The sequence below is a fragment of the Ciconia boyciana genome, chromosome 1 (assembly GCF_034638445.1).
Source record: "Ciconia boyciana chromosome 1, ASM3463844v1, whole genome shotgun sequence".
In the NCBI taxonomy this organism is placed as follows: Eukaryota; Metazoa; Chordata; class Aves; order Ciconiiformes; family Ciconiidae; genus Ciconia; species Ciconia boyciana.
This window is the reverse complement of record NC_132934.1, coordinates 65287188-65304288: the sequence shown is the minus strand read 5'-3', so window position 1 is coordinate 65304288 and position 17101 is coordinate 65287188. Positions and strand designations below refer to the sequence as shown.

Sequence of the window (17101 nt, the reverse complement as noted above, 5' to 3'; positions counted from 1 at the left end):
GGCTACTTTCAAAGGACTGTCTCTTCACTTTCCAAGCAACAACCAAGTACCTTAGAGGTACCTTGGCAGCTGAGGCACCAAGAGAAAACGAGCCCACAGTGACAAAGACAGCACAGCACTTGGAGGGATGAGTAGCTAGCAAGATGCAGCACAAGCTAGGTGCCTCAGTCCTTAAAGCCCTGGGTACGAGCCCTGCACGAGCAGGGCCATGGGAGCCGCGTTGCTGACAAGGTGCTAGCTCACGAGGCAGATAGCCCCCTGCTCCTGCCGTAGCAAAGCTGAGCACATCCACTCTAGCTTAGCTCTGCAGAAAAGCCTGTTAAGGGAAGCTTACAAGCCCCCGAGTCCAGAGGCATCCCCTTGTGTCACCACAGCACAGTACTGCTGCACACAGTGGCTCCTAAGGCACTGAAGTAATTTTATTCTGCAGTAGTTACTTCCCTCCCACATCTGCCAGGCAGCTCAGACATCAAGTGGCTCTGCCAGATGGTGGTATGGGGACAGCCACACAGCAAGAAGCAGAGACAAGCTAAGAGACAGCCAGAGCTGATGGTACATTGGTCAAAGGCCTATTTGCTTTATTTTTATATTTATTTTATATTTATTTTTATTTGTCACAGCTGGCATGAAGATGACCTGATCTCACAACATACAAGTAAAAGTATGAAGGCAGACTTGTCAGGGAGGAGAGATACAGCATATATTAACTGCTGCAGCTGAAGTCAGTGCACCGGCAAGCAAGAGGGACACAAAAAGATCAAATCAAACTGCACAACCCCAGCTGGGATCTGCAGCTAGTCACATCAGCCTCCTCCACACAGATGATCGTAAAAAGTGAGACTGCTTTAATAAAAAATTGGTCATCCCCCCCGGATAGTGGAAACTTAGTTAACCCCCAACTGTGAAAGACCCCAAAGAAGGGACTCTTTACAGTGCGAACAAAGACCTGCAAAGACCACAAGTTCCCCCCATTGCTGTAGATAAGCTCAACAACTCCAGACACAGGAAAACCCTGTCTGGTAACACCGTGAATTAAATCCCTTTACCCCAGCTATTGCGCACAACCTGCTCCACACTTAGCAACAACTGGCCTTCCAAAGTAAGGAAACATTTACAGAGGACAGTGCAGATCAGTCACGTCCATCAGGAAAAAAAAAAAAAAGTATTTTTGTACATTAAACGCTGGCTCATTCTTATCTACCACATTCCAAAGTCAGTCCCAGCACAGACTAACATTTTTTCCAGCTGCCGTCCTCACTGCAGATCAAGCACTTCACTATGCAGTTACAGCCAGTCCAAATGAAACCAGCCAGCAAGTCAATACCCTTATTTTTCTTATTTTAACTGTCAGAAAATGAGGGTAAAATTTCAAAGTATCCCACTTGTGTTTATCTCCGCTTTTAGAAGTGGAGATCATTTAGACCCATTACAAGTATCTGACATACCCCTGGCAAACAGGAGTGGTTTTCTTATTTAAATTTGGGAAGAAAATGGGGCAGGGGGGAAGCAGGGAGGGAATGGCTTTCAGTGCAAGGCACTGAATACAACTAGTTCTGCTGTTCAGCAGTTGTGACCTTGATTTTTTTTAATATGGAAAGGCATTCTCAAAACTGAACACTACTACTTTGTATGAAGTCTGTATACAACTATTTAAAATCTCACTTTCATATTTTTCCCTATTTACTCAAGGATTTTGCCAAAATCCTTGAAAGTACTGATTTTACAAATATTTCACCTAAAGTAAGCTGTCTGGTCCTCCATATGAAGGTGTATAGAGAAGAAAGAATGAGGGATTTCAGCTTTCAGCTTTCTTGTCAGAAGGCAACAGGCCACACCCTACTTTTAAATAAATGAAGTACCTTCCCCCGACCAAAATAATTTAAAAAATGGATCAGACTATATCGACACGAGATTTTACAGAGAGCTACATGCAGCCACCACAAAATAAGATACACCCAGCTCTACATCCATACATGCTGCAGTAACCGTAACTTTTAAATACACACAGATTGTAAAAATCAAGCACTGTCATCCTTTTAAATTAACTATTGCCACTGCCATACTCCAAAAACTAGAGGCAATCCCTGGCAGCTCGTTCAGAGGTAGCATTTCTGCAGAAGTCATCAGAACACAAAGTAACAGCAACCATCGTTTTTGTGGCAGAGGAAATGAGTCACAGCAAGCTCCCGGTGAGGTTCAGAGGCTTGTAATGGGCAATTTTTATCTGAGGAAAGAAGGCCGGCTGAAAGTTTCTCCAGCTTGTCTTAGATGATGATCACGACCCTGAACTCTGGCACCACTGAACGCTAACCTTCAGGGGTGGATCGTTTTGGTACTGCTCTCGCAGGGAGATAGCAATTTGGTAGCAGAGGCCTGAGATTTGGTAGCCGAGGCCTGAGACATCTCCTCCACTCATGCTGACCTATGCTGCACCCATGTTCCAGGGTTGAGCTGCCCACAGCATCACCAGCGACATGGCAACAGGCTTGCTGAGCTCAAACACCGCTCAGACAATGGCATCAGCAATGTGATATTTGAGGCATTTCGATTCTTTCGTATAAGCTTCAAGTTCAACAGTCCGGCTCTTTAAAGAATAAGCAATTTGGGCTACTTAGCATTTGAAGTATCTTCCAGTTAACCACTCATCAAGACACACAGGACATGGCATCTGGGAATTTAGTCCTAAGTATTTAAGCCAGCCGCTGCCCTCACGTACCTCTAGGACAGGTGCAGTTCTACACCTGCCATGCCAAGATCACAGTCATACTTACATTCAGCTGCATTTTGCTACCATCTGGAAGCAGCAGCCAGCAGCTAATGTGTTAAAATCACCATGAAAATGAGGGAAAAAAAGACTGTCTCCTCAGTATTAAATAAGGAGTTTTTAAATGTCAAAGGTTCGTAACAACCATCTGCCTTTCAGCTGCCATCCAGCAATGGGACAGGTAGTTGGCATTTCACAGCGTGTTTGTCCACAGACTCATCCATCTGCATCAGATCTGGCATTTGTCGCTGAAGATGCCGTCCCATCTGGGCCACACACAACCACGGATCAACTCCAAGGGAGAGCCACGACCGCAAGCAGAGCTCTCCCACTTCAAGCCCGCCTGCGTGTTACGCGAAGTGACAGCAGCGGCACGAAGGTGAAGAATTTGCAACCTGGCCACACTTCTGCTCCCTTTGGGCAGCGGCAGGCTTTGCGCTTCCTTTCTGCTCGACTGCCAGGAAAAAGAAAAAGCATATAATAATACCTTGCACAATGCCAAGGTAAGGTATTACCAACACAATCATAACAAGCTACAGGGCGTATGAAGATTATATATGCAGACACGTCACATATGCCATGAACACACCTCTGGGAAACCTTTCAGCCTTTTCTTAGATGGAAAACTAAGCCACTCTGGAAGAATAACCACTAAAGCTATCTGGCATCCAGGTGATTACTATAAACCATGAAGACTTTAATGAGCCACCTCAAGGACTGCTGCCTGCCAACGCCAGAGCTGAGCTCCTCAAGGTCCCAGTTTCTCCCAGCACAGCCGATGACATCACCGACAGCACCAGCAGAGCGAGGGAACCGCTACTCACCCTGCTTCAGGCACTGGTAAAATCATCAGCTGTTAAAGAGAAATGTAAATCCCCGGGAGGCTGCATTTCAGCCCTGGTAATTAAGGCAGGCTGGAACAGTTTAAAATAGAGGTCAAGTTTTTAAGTGTATGCATATTTTCACACTTGTCTACTAGCTTCAAATCAACCAGACCCAGAAACAGCCTTTATGGTCATAAAAAGGTTAAAATTTAACTTAACACACACAAAAGGCAGCTGGCACAGAATTTCTCACCCTCGCCTGTCTGCACACACGGGTCCAACTGCCAGAGGACATGGATCCTTCTTCCTGCTTGTGAGCTCTCCCCTCAGTCACTGTCTTCTCCTCCTCCCCCTCGCGAGTCCAGCTCACACTCCTGAGGCTGCATGACTACCCCAGGCACCTTTCCTAAGCCCACTCAAGTTTTCCTGAATGCAGACTGGCATATCCAGCTATGGGGCACCTCAGAAGCATGCAAAGACCAGAAGATGCCACAGGGCACGTGCTCCTCAGCCCTGAGGATGACAGCACAGGTGGTGGGCACTCGTGCAGAGTGGAGGAGGGTCTGCTCATCACCTTGGTCTTTTCAGAAAGACCCTGCAGTAAGTTTACAGATGCACCGGAACCAGCTGGGTCAAACCAGTCCTCCCAGATGGAAAGAATAAGCCAGGAGAAGAACAGATGTTTCATCCAGAGGGGTTTTTCTGTTTGTTTGTTTTGTTTTTAAAAATTATTCTATGAAGCTCTGGCCAGAGGTAAATGGAGAACTTGTGTTTCATGATATCAAGCTCAGTATTTTCCTCCACACAGCAGGATGTACTTTGCAAAAGAAAAAGTTCAACAGGCAGAAACATGTGCTTCCCCCCCCCCCCCCCCCCGAGAATAATAATTTCAGAAAACTTCCCTTTTTTTCTTTAAAGATCCTAATACCCCACTACACCTACTTTATCACATAATATTTCTTTGCTTTTATTTTTTTTACTGATAGCTTCTTTCAGAAGAATTCAAAAAACAACAAAAAAGATAAATTTCACACTTTTTATTTGATTTTAAGGTAGTCTAAAGAAGTCTTAATCTCCTAAAAAAACCCCAAACAAACAAAAAAACCCCACACCACACAAGCAAATCAATATTAGAATATTACTCCCAAAGGGGGTCACAGCCCAAGGTTTTGCAGATCCAGCTATGCACTGCCTCTTGCAAAACATGCATCATCATAGCATTTGATGCTTAAAATCCCCAATAAAACTTCAAAACAGCAGAAGGAAAAGCACCACATTTCCATCTGCCAGACAGCCAGGATGCTTTGTTTGTCAAGCTACACTTAAAACCAAGTCCCAGGCTCCTCGAAATAGGGCAGAAAACACACATATCCGTGTCACTGCAGCCACAAATTCTAGCCCAAGCGCAAGACCTCCTTCAGGGCACTAATTAAAAAAATATGAGAACACTAAATAAGAACACAAAAGTCAAGAGCGGCAACTCCATTCTCATCACAAGGATCCAAACAAAGCAGGAGGAAGTATCCCAGCACAACTGTAAAATCCAAGCGGGAGCACGCTCTGAAGAGCCTCTCATTTCATTCACAACGTTCCTCTTGTTAAAGATTGTGTCTCGTTAAAGAAAAAACACAAGAAAGCAACTGTTTGAAGGAAGAGCTTTCCATTGTTAAGTGTTCCTGCTGGCTCTTTAAAAAAACCAACCCACCATAACATATGATTGCTTTTCTCCGGATCTACCAGAAGATACGCGTTGCGCAAAAAGCCCAAGAATTTTCAAAGACAAAGAAGCCAAACAATGTTTAAAGCCAGTCACGCGTGCAGTAGGCTTGCTTCCTGCTGAAACGAGGTTTGGAGCTTGTGACGGACACTATCCCGGATCAGTAAGACCACACCGCACACAACAAATACAATGTTCCTTGTTTGCCTTTCAAGACTAACACCAAGATCTCCACACAGTGCCAGCACGCTGCCTCGCTGCACATCGTGCTGCGGGATCACCACTGCTCCCACCAGAAGAGGTTGGTCCCTCTCTGTGGGGCGACTGTATTTGCACATCACTCTCCCAGGTGCAAGAAAGAAACGCAGAGCAAGCGCCAGCACCCACCAAGCACCCTTCCTCAGGCCACGTGCTAGGCACCACCACCATGTTACACTGGGTCTCCATTCGAGGACATGCTCGACAACTGCACCAAGCTTGACTGCGCTGTGCTTTGCACAAACAGCGGACTAGAGGAGTCTTCTGTGCACGCTGTCCCGAAGCGGTCCAGCTCACTTCCACTTAGGATTTGCACCTATGCAGCTTTGTAAAGTTATATGTCTGTGCTTGCAAAAAGCCGCCAGATTAAGACAGAAACCACAGAGCAGAGATAACAAGACACATTTCCTTGGGATTGTCCTAACTATGCATTTTGCACAAGCAAAAACATAGGGAATCCAGCCAAAAAAAAAAAAAATCACTAAAACTTCAAGTGCTGGCCCTCAAAGCCACTCAAGCAAGGACTTCATCAATGTTTTTAAAAGACCCCTCGTAGCACGCCTACGGGATAGTTAACTTTTCCGACACTGGCACGATGGCCAACGACCAGGCTGCAAGCACCGGGGAAGGAAAGTCCCTCGGTTCACGACGTCCGTCCCCGGCTGCCGGGACAAACCGGGATCTTCTGTCACTTCCCTCCTGCGCCGGGGGGAGACCGGGGAGCGGAACGGTGCCGGGACAGTCTCGCTTTGGAGGAGGAGACGCGGCCGGCGACTCTTGATGCGACCCCCGAGAGAAGGAGGCAGCGCTGCGGGGGAAGAGGAAGCCCCGGCCGGGAGGAGGCGGCCAGGCCCGGGCTGGGCTCCCGGCCCGCGCGGGGGGACGGGGGGCGGCGGGCGGGGCGAGGGGCGCCAGACCCCGGCTGCCAGGAGCCGCCAACGGCTGCGCCCGACCGCGGCGGGGAGGAAGTTGTGACACCGCGGCGGGGCCGGGCCGAGCCACGGCCCCAGCGCCTGCCCGGGGGCACCTCGCTCCCCCGGCGAGACCAGGCCCGGAGAGGCGGGAGCCCCGGGGAGAAGCGGCGGGCGAGCACCTCCCGGCCGCGGCGCCTCCACCCGCCCGGCACCGACCCCCGCGCCCGCCGGGCCACCCCGCCCCAAGGGGAGGCCGAGGGCGGCCGGCGCGACCCTTGCCACGGCCCCGCGAAACGCGGCCGCCCGCGGGCAGCGCCTCAGCCATCCCACCCCGGCCCTCCCGGCGGCTCCGGCCGGGCAGCGCCCCCGGGAGCCGCCCCCACGGCTGCGCCCCCGCCGCCCGCCCGCCGCTCCTCACCGTGTGGCACAGCAGGGTGTCGGGGTCGGCGGGCTCGCACAGCTCGCTCAGCTTGCGGTCCCAGTGCAGCAGCGGCGGCTGCTCCCCGCCGCTCTCGCACACCTCCATGACGGCCGCAAGCAACGGGGCACCCCGCCGGCCGATCCACCGCCCCCCTGCCTGCCCCCTGCCCACCCGCGGCGGCCGGCTCACGCCGCGCCGCCCGCTCCCATGGGCCGCGGAGCCGCTCGCCCTCCGCTCCGCTCCCCGCCCCGCTGCCGGACCCGGCGCCGCGCTGAGGCCGCGTCCCCGCCGCCGCCGCCGGGAGTGCGCGGGCGCCGGGGCGGGCGGGTCACCCCCGCCAGCTGCGCGCCGCGCCCCCACCGCCCCCCGGCCGCGCCCCGCCCCCGCGCCGCCTGGCCACGCCCCCGCAGCCGAGGCCGCCAATCGGGGGCGAGGCGCTCGGCCGGCCGGCGGGCCGCGCCCCAATCGGCGCTCGGCGCTCGGCCCCCGCACGGCTCCAGCTGTGGAATGTGGGCGGGGGTTCCCGCGGCGCGTCACGGCGGGGGGGAGACCCCCGTGCCCCGCGCGGCCAATGGAGCGCCGGGGGCGCCGGGAGCGACGGGCGCGCCAGCCAACGCGGCAGCGACAAGACTGCAGCAGCCGCGTGCCGCCCCGCCCCCGCCGCGTCGGGTCTGTGAGGGAGGGCGGAGGGCTGCGGGCCGGGGCGGGCAGCCAGCCGGGGCTCGGCCGGGCGGGCAGCGGCGCCTGCCGGCCCGGAGAGCTGCCCGCCGCGGAGCCGCCTGGCGGGAGGGCACCGTGGGGCCTGCCGGAGGCGGTGCGACGGTCACCGCAGCGGGCTGAGGCAGATCAAGGGGTTCCCTGCCCGCGGGAGGCGGACGGGGCCGGCCGTGCTTCAGTCTCAAGGGGAGCGTTCAGGGGGAAGCGGCCGGGGCAGCCCCGGCAGCCCCCGGGCCGCCGCCATCCCCTCACCCCCAGCGCTGCCGCTGCCGGGTTCCTGTAAACTTCAGCGGGTTCACAGGGCTTAAAGGTACCGGGCCCTTGGTCGTTTCATTTAGTTAAAAAGGAAGCATGAAAATCGTTAAAGGCTCATGGTTTGATATGACCGAGCACGGCTTACCTGTGTATTAGAGAAAAGACGTGTCAGAATGTACCTTGTAAAAACCGGCTGCTTTAGGATAAACTGTGCTTCAAAACTCTGCGCAGCCATGGCATTCGCAGCAACAAGTACTCTGTTGACTGTCTGATACCGTTCCCAGAGTGCTAATCAACCAGCAGTAAAAATAGTCCCAGTCAATGGGAAATTCTGATATTTTAAGACTTGCTTTCATGCCAAGCCGGGACAACGCTGACACTTCATACTTCTTTAAAAATGGAAGATGCCAAATCTTTATGATTCAAGAAACTGGGCATTCTTCAGTGCTTCATTTCAGCTCCTGGAACTCAATCAAGGCATTTCGCCATGGGTCAGTCCAACGCTAATTGGCATTTCCACGCTGCGTTGTGCATGAATCATAACGGGATTTCCCGATAAATTCTCTCTCTGTTCTACGGGTCGGACCTCCCATTTAGACTTTATCTCTTGTGACACACCACTTTCTTTCACTCACAGAGCAAACCCTTGTGCGTTGTAAGTGATACGGTCCTCGCTAAGGAGAGAGGGCTAGACTAGCCCTCTGAGGACGACAAAGTCATAAGGCCATCCCATCGCCCATCAGGCACAACGGCAATGAGAAGAGGAAAAATAATGGTGACGTTTTTGGAGTTGACCCTTGTGCTGGTTTTCGCTGGGATAGAGTTAATTTTCTTCATAGTATCTACTATGGGGCTATGTTTTGGATTTGTGCTGCAAACAGTGTTGAGAATACAGAGATGTTTTAGTCACTGCTGAGCAGTGCTTACACAGAGTCAAGGCCTTTTCTGCTTCTCACCCCACCCCACCAGCGAGTAGGCTGGGGGTGCACAAGGAGTTGGGAGGGGACACAGCTGGGACAGCTGACCCCAACTGACCGAAGGGCTATTCCATACCATATGACGTCATGCTCAGCATATAAAGCTGGGGAAGAAGGAGGACAGGGTGGTTGTTTGGAGTGATGGTGTTTGTCTTCCCAAGTAACCGTTACGCGTGATGGAGCCCTGCTTTCCTGGAGATGGCTGAACACCTGCCTGCCCATGGGAAGTAGTGAATGAATTCCTTGTTTTGCTTTGCTTGTGTGTGCGGCTTTTGCTTTCCCTATTAAACTGTCTTTATCTCAACCCATGAGTTTTCTCACTTTTATCCTTCCAATTCTCTCCCCCATCCCACCGGGGGGGAGCGAGTGAGTGGCTGTGTGGTGCTTAGTTGCTGGCTGGGGTTAAACCACGACAACCCTTTAAGATTTATTAATCTTTTTGACTTGATTAAAAAAAAAATAATTTAAAAAAGCGTAACAAAAGCTACATTGTTTGGTGGAGAATATGAAGGGAAAATCCCTAACTGCCCCAACCAAAGGTCTCCTGCAAAGATGAGTTATTTTAAGTCATTGTGAAACAAGTCAGTCCAGTATATGCCCTCAGCAGCACAGAAAACATCTAAAGCCAAATTACTAGCGCCTGAATTGCTACCTACTACTATGGCAAGCCTGATCGGACGTACAAACTTCTTGTGTCCTGGCACTGTCAGGCACTGTTGTCAAAGCAATTACATTGTGCCAGGCCGGAGATGCAGATTGTGAAACTTGTAAAGGTCAGTGCCTTATCCAGAAACCTCCGTGTTTTCATTGGATGTGTTCTTACTTTTAAAGCTTTTGTGGCTTTGTGATAATCCATTTAACAAAAGGCTCTCCATCACTCTGTTGGCTGACATTAGATCCTTCTAAAACTACTGCTTGACTAGAGAATTTCTTTGGGCTGGGGCACGAAATTAATGTTTTGCCCGTGTGAGAAGCCTAAAGGGAGAGCTATGTTTGCCTTGTAAGCCAACAAAATAAAAGCCACCTTAAAAGAAGAAAGAAGGTGCTCACTGGGTGACTGCAACTTCATTTGCTGAACATGCTGAGGATGAGGGTCTCCTAAGGACTGGTATTTGACCAAGAGTACTGGGCTGAACTTTCTCGTCCTAACACATTTCTCAGGAAGAAATACTTATTTAGGAAACAAGTTGCACAGTACATATATCTGTTGTTCCCCCTTGGGTAAAGCGCTGATGGGAAATTAGGCACCCTGGGTAAACAGCGTGCTGCTTTTCCCAATGGTTTCCACTCTTCCTGCATCACGTAAAATTGTGTCCTTCTCCCCTCTGCACTTCCCCAGGGCTCTCTTGTAACGTTGGTACTGAGGCACGGCTGCTGCTGTGGTACACAGTGCTGCTGAGTATTCATAAGCATCTTGGAAGATTTCTTGGGCCACTGAAATATTTTGATACACAGAGACTATCCATTTCTGGGGCTATTCACCAATATAAAACATGATATTGGTAACTAGTGACTAGACGTTGATAACTGGGCATCCTGCCCAGTTCCTGCCATATTATTAAAATTAGTGTTCAAGGCTACATCTCATTTTTGAGCTTCAACATTCCTAAAACAATTCCCTGAGACTTTGTAAGGATATATGACTGATTCGCCCTGTATGGCGGCAACTAACAGCATATAGACCACACTGAAGTTTTTGTGCTGCAGCACCAGTTCTTCTTGGGAAAAGAAATCTGTATTAGCACGTTTCTGCTGAAAATTGGCAGCACATATGGGGCACCAAGAAGGAAGAGACAAAAGTGGAGGAAATTAATCCTTTCCAGAGAATATTAATTATTCAGTGTCCTGACACAACACATGGGATGGCACTCTAATGTGTCATGCATTGCTGCTCACAAACGGACACTACACCAGAAATCAGGCATGGTGAAAAGCACCACAAAACCAGCAATAACATTATACAGACCCAACTATCCTCCTAACTTTTTCCCATATTGCTTGGAGGATTTTAAATTGTAGATTTCAACAGTTACTAGCATGCTGAAAGTCAAGGCTGTTTTTCCGTGTTTCATAACTTTCCTCTCAGAGCAGCTTTAGCAGTGTTTTTAAGTTCCAGCTCCTGTAATTCTGAGAGCATTTTGATTTCTCCTTTTGTGTAAGACCATTTCCTCACTACAGACTTCTGAACTGGGTTTGAACTCACTCTCCAGCACAGGGGGACAGTGCAAAAATTGACCGACAATCTACAAGAAGATAAAAAGGTGGGGGTCTGTTGTCTGCAGAGATGGGGCTTGGGGGAGAGGAGAGCTCAGCTTTCTTTTACTGAGCATTCTGTTGCCTTTCTGCAAGGAGCAGAAAGCCCACGCAGAAAAAACATATAGAAAACCCACACAGAAAACCAAACTAGCTAAGAAAGAGGAGGCTGTTACGGCAGAGCTCCAAACAAACACCACTTACTTTAAATATCAAAGAAAAAAGCTAGCAATAATACAAGCCTAGTAAGTCACAAAAAGACTGGCAAAGGAAAGGTGCTCTCTTTTCTTTGCAGATCTGGGTTACAGAAGCCGCGACTCCTGCAACCGCATCATTACTCAGTTCTCGATCAGGTCAGTTGAACAAAGGCTCATTAAATATTTACAGGTGACATTTCTCTGACTTGTGACAACCAGGATCAAGATAACCATCCGTCTTCTACAGCCATTCTGTTCAAATAAGTTTGAAAAGTCAACCGGCAAGAAAAGAACAAACAGCAACAGAGCCTACAGGATAAAAATTGCTAGGTTTTTGATCAGCTACAAATGAAAAATCTTACCCCTTGAAAGCCACAGAAAATGGCCATAGTTAGAGAAGGTTTCTTCAACAAAGTTAGCACCTCTTAAGGAGTACAGGGCACAAACTTCAGGACTAAGAACACAATGAATGACCAAGCAATCATTTTCTAATCGCAGTAGTTGATGGAGATTGTTCTGAAATGGCAAAGTACGGTAATGAGCTGGGATGAGCTGGGTAATGAGCTGGATGATAATGAGCTTTCTTCTGCTTGTTGCTTTATGTCCCAGATAAAAAAATGATTTTTTTATCTGGGACATAAAGCAACAAGCAGAAGAAAGAAATCTCACACACACTAACACACATTTCCCACAAGAGGATGTCTCTGTAGAAACCCCATGAAAGTTGATTTCTTTGTGTGTCACGTGCAAACACATTACTTGCACTACCCAGTATCTGGTAATGCACTAACAAAGCAAATTTCTTGTGTAAATGAGATCTAAATCACACTGCTGTGTAGAGAAGCTCACCATCACCAAGATAAAACAGCCACCAAGTCTTAGTTTCTACATACAGACATGCTCAACTACTTGACAAAAAGGCTTCCACCACAGAAATTTCAGAGTTAAAAATAGAAGGTGTGCTTGAGAATAGTGAAGTTTTCTTCCCACAATCCTGGCATTATATTCCTTTTCTGACATGAATACTTGTGAAAGAAGTGGGATCACCAGTACTGGAGACAGCCTACTACTAAAACCACATAATTGGTACACTAACAGAAACACAAGTTCCCTTTACCAGAATATTCCTACCTCTTGTACCCAGGGACTTCTCAAAGCACTAATTCAGCTTTCCTGCCTTTGCAATTCATGGCCTCTCTGCATGGGCTTTTACCAGGCTCCCAGAGGCACTGCTGGTCTTCACAGCAGAGCTGGGACAGGGCTCAAACACCTACCTCCTTCACACAGGGCACTGTGCAGTCACCAAGATGCAAGTCTTTTGGCTAGGTTAGAACCCAAGCCAGGTACCTGCTGGTAAAAAGCTCTAGTAATTCTACATCAGTCCAAGCCCTCAGTCATTCTTAATTCATCCTGTTACTCTGTCCGCAAAAATTATGAGTCATGAAACAGAAGCAAAAGAAGATGCTTCAGCCAAAGAAATCAAGTTCCACTTCACTGAAATAGCCCTCTCGTTACCCTCTGCGTTATGTGGGGCTGGGGGAATTGTGTCTGTGTTCCCAAATACAGGTCACACTTCAATTAAAGTTGAAAATGTTCTTCGCTGTGTGACACAGGCACAATGCCCATAGTGTCTTCCTCAAACCAGTGCACTACAGCCACAGAAACAAGCACAGGGGAAGAGGGTTTCCTATACCTTACACCGGACTGACAGAAGTAACTGAGTGGCATTGAGCTGCGTTGCAGACCAGAGTAGCTCTGTCTCAGGGCTGTTAAGAAATGCTCCAAATACTTGGTTAAAATGCTCTGTCATTTTAAAAAGAAATAATCTCTATTTTTTTATCGCTTCCAATCTATCTCCATAAATACATAAAATAAATTCCTTGTTCAGGTCAAACGCTTCTAAATGTCCCAGTTGATGCAAGCAATCAGGGTTTGCCTAATCCAGTTTACACAAGAGGTTAACAAGGACAAGCAAAAGCTGAATGCCATTTACCAAGGGACAGCGTGGAAAAATACTCATTGCCAAGTTATAAACAAGGTATCACTGTATTTAACTCAGTAGATACCACTTCTATTCTTTAACATTTCCTTACAAAGCAAGTACCTAGCCATAAAAAACCCCAACCCAGATGCTACAGGAATGCTGATTTCACACCTGATTTTCTCATAACCAAAACTACTTAGTTATAGATTAACTTTGCCCCATAGCAGCAAAGCAGACATAAGAGGCAAACGCACAACATACCTTTGCCACTGGCTATTTTTTCCGTAACTATGTCTATTGCTAATGCAGAATCATTTGGGAAAATCTACGCTAATGCAAAATTGTGATGAACACTCAAGATACTGCACTGCTTTTCAAACAGTGTGTTCTCAAAGTAGCTATGTGTTGTCTTTGTAGCAGGCCAGTCTTTAAAAGCATACTAGCAACTTTAAATAGAGCAACCAGAAAAGCAAGAGAAGTTGACGTTCTTGAGCAAATATTTTTTTTTGTTGGCACCTAATTCTATACCTTGTGCTAGCTCAGCTCTGTCCCCATCCTGAGCCAGGGGCAGAGATGAGCATGAGCCGTTCAGCAGGCGCTGAGAGGGGTTCTTGCAGTTCTGGTCACTCCGTGTGCAGCAGTGAAGGGAATCATCGCTGCCACTTCTACTCTGAGTTTGGAGTAGAAAGCCAGTTCCCAAGCTCCGAAGCAGACACTGTCATAAGCTGTGTTGAGGCCCACCACCACAGCAGAGTGCAAAAAAGGAGGTAACCACTGAACAAACAGAGGCTTAGCATGTTCACCTGAGGCCTCCTAGACATGAAGAAAGCTTAAGACAAACCCCAGCTTTCAGCTAACAGGAAAAATTTGCGTGGACCAAACACAAACTGTATTTGGATCACTACTATAGAAGTGCACCATCACAACTTCTCCCAGCAGTACAACAGGCTCAGATTGAACAAGAAGTAGTTAAGGGAATTAAAGTCAGAACTTCCTATTTAAAAAGATACCACCATCCTTTATTGGACGCGGGGGGAAACATAGTGACAAAAGAATGAGGAAAAGGCTGAGGTACTTAATGCCTTCTTTGCCTCAATCTTTAATAGTAAGACCAGTTGTGCTCGGGGCACCCAGCCCCCTGAGCTGGAAGACAGGGACGGCAGCAGAATGAAGCCCCCATAATCCAAGGGGAAATGGTCGGCGACCTGCTACACCACTTAGACACACACAAGTCTGTGGGGCCGGATGGGATCCACCCAAGGGTACTGAGGGAGCTGGCGGAAGTGCTCACCAAGGCACTTACAACCCTTTATCAGCAATCCTGGCTAACTGGGGAGGTCCCAGTTGACTGGAGGTTAGCAAATGTGACGCCCATCTACAAGAAGGGCCGGAAGGAGGATCTGGGGAACTACAGGCCTGTCAGCCTGACCTCGGTGCTAGGGAAGGTTATGGAGCAGATCATCTTGAGTGCCATCACGCGGCACGTACAGGGCACCCAGGTGATCAGGCCCAGCCAGCATGGGTTTATGAAAGGCAGGTCCTGCTTGACTAACCTGATCTCCTTCTATGACAAGGTGACCCGCCTAGTAGATGAGGGAAAGGCTGTGGATGTTGTCTACCTAGACTTTAGTAAAGCCTTTGACACCATTTCCCACAGCATTCTCCTGGAGAAACTGGCTGCTCATGGCTTGGATGGGTGTACAATTTGCTGGGTAAAACACTGGCTGGATGGCCAGGCCCAGAGTTGTGGAGAATGGAGTTAAATCCAGTTGGCAGCCGGTCACAAGTGGTGTTCCCCAGGGCTCTGTGTTGGGGCCACGTCTGTTTAATATCTTTATCATTGGTCTGGATGAGGGGATCAAGTGCACCCTCACTAAGTTTGCAGACAACACCAAGTTTGTTGGGAGTGTTGATCTGCTTGAGGGTAGGAAGGCTCTGCAGAGGGACCTGGACAGGCTGGGTCAATGGGCCAACACCAACTGTATGAGGTTCAACAAGGCCAAGTGTCAGGTCCTGCACTTGGGTCACAACAACCCCATGCAACGCTACAGGCTTGGGGAAGAGTGGCTGGAAAGCTGCCTGGCAGAAAAGGACCTGCGGGTGCTGGTCAACAGCCGGCTGAATATGAGCCAGCAGTGTGCCCTGGTGGCCAAGAAGGCCAATAGCATCCTGGCTTGCATCAGGAATAGTGTGGCCAGCAGGAGTAGGGAAGTGATCACCCCCCTGTACTCGGCACTGGTGAGGCCGCACCTCGAATACCGTGTTCAGTTTTGGGCCCCTCACTACAAGAAAGACATTGAGGTGCTGGAGCGTGTCCAGAGAAGGGCAACGAAGCTGGTGAAGGGTCTGGAGCACAGGGTCTATGAGGAGCGGCTGAGGGAACTGGGATTGTTCAGTCTGGAGAAGTGGAGGCTGAGGGGAGACCTTATGGCTCTCTACAACTACCTGAAAGGAGGTTGTAGCGAGGTGGGGGTCGGTCTCTTCTCCCAAGTAACAAGCAATAGGAGAAGAGGAAATGGCCTCGAGTTGTGCCAAGGGGAGGTTTAGCTTGGATATTAGGAAAAATTTCTTAAGTGAAAGAGTTGTCAAGCACTGGAACAGGCTGCCCAGGGACATGGTTGAGTCACCATCCCTGGAGGAATCTAAAAGACATGTAGATGTGATGCTTAAGGATATGGTTTAGTGGTGGACTTGGCAGTGCTAGGTTAACGGTTGGACTTGATGATCTTAAAGGTCTTTTCCAACCTAAACGATTCTATGATCTCCTGTACATAACAATCCATTTAAGTAGCTAAGCATTTCCAGTACATCTAACACCTCAGTATGCCAGTGACAGGGGCTAGGATACTAGTTAAAGCATTAACTTCAAGCAGAAATAAATGCTGAACTGAAAGAATTGAAGTTTTTGGTAGTACTGACAATGGCCGTAGAGAAAAGCTTAACCAAGATCATCATTCTGTAGGGGAAAGAGCTGCAAAAACTATAAATAAGCGTGCTCTGTACTGGGCTCAGAGAGAGATGAGATACAAAATCCCACCAGCTTTGAAGACAGGAAATTGTCACCTCTAACGTTCTTCTTTCCCTGTTCGCAGCCCGCTGTATTACAGTGGGAATTTCACCACTTCTCCATGTAATAGAATGCAACATCTTTTAGTTGTGCAGTTTTTTACTAACAATACTAGTAATTCTCAGTCTTTCTGGCAATAAAACAAAGCAAAACAAACGCCACTCCCACATTAACGGAGAACCCTGGATCAGGAATGTTTTTCACACACTATTGCAGGCCTCTCAAAAGGAACAGTCAAGGCAGTCATTCCTCTAGCCCCTCCTGCAAACGATAGGCATAGCACCCTAACAAGGTACTGGGATAAGAACGTTGATGTCATCATAGAGTCACCATATGTCAAATGCCATAATAATGAAGACCTAAGCACATGACCTAAACAGGATTTGGTGAAAGACAACACCTGATTTGATCAAATGCTATGATCAATGGAGGGGCAGACACAAACGCACAGAAGGCGCTTCCGGGCCTGTGACAGAGAAACTTCAAGCTAAGCACCAGTTGAGGCCAATGGCGCTGGTTTAAACTTGCCGTCTAATTGACTTAGCTAAGGAAAAACGGAGAATGACACCTACAGAACAGAGGAGGGATGTTAACAGTGAGAGGTGATTAGGCTGCCAGACCCCACAAGACAGAAGAGAGATTGTTAAGGCAGCCAAGGATATAAGGTTTGAAAATGGCTGAAACTGCAAAGGGTGACTTCCATTTATATATTCATCAGCTCAAGAATTAATACAGATGCCTGGGTTACCTTTT

The 17101-nt window shown here is 48.7% G+C and overlaps 1 protein-coding gene across 2 annotated transcripts in view; it reads right to left on the bottom strand.

The window, feature by feature from the left end:
* CREB3L2 (cAMP responsive element binding protein 3 like 2) overlaps window positions 1-7189 on the bottom strand; it is a 76801-nt gene extending 69612 nt beyond the window's left edge. The window contains exon 1 of one of the 2 annotated variants that reach the window (XM_072872262.1): window positions 6896-7189. In XM_072872262.1, coding sequence (XP_072728363.1) covers window positions 6896-7003 — 108 coding nt within the window. In that variant the 5' untranslated portion in view covers window positions 7004-7189. The remainder of the gene's footprint in view (window positions 1-6895) is intronic. The other variant, XM_072872260.1, reaches the window with a different exon arrangement.
* Window positions 7190-17101: the final 9912 nt, after the last annotated feature.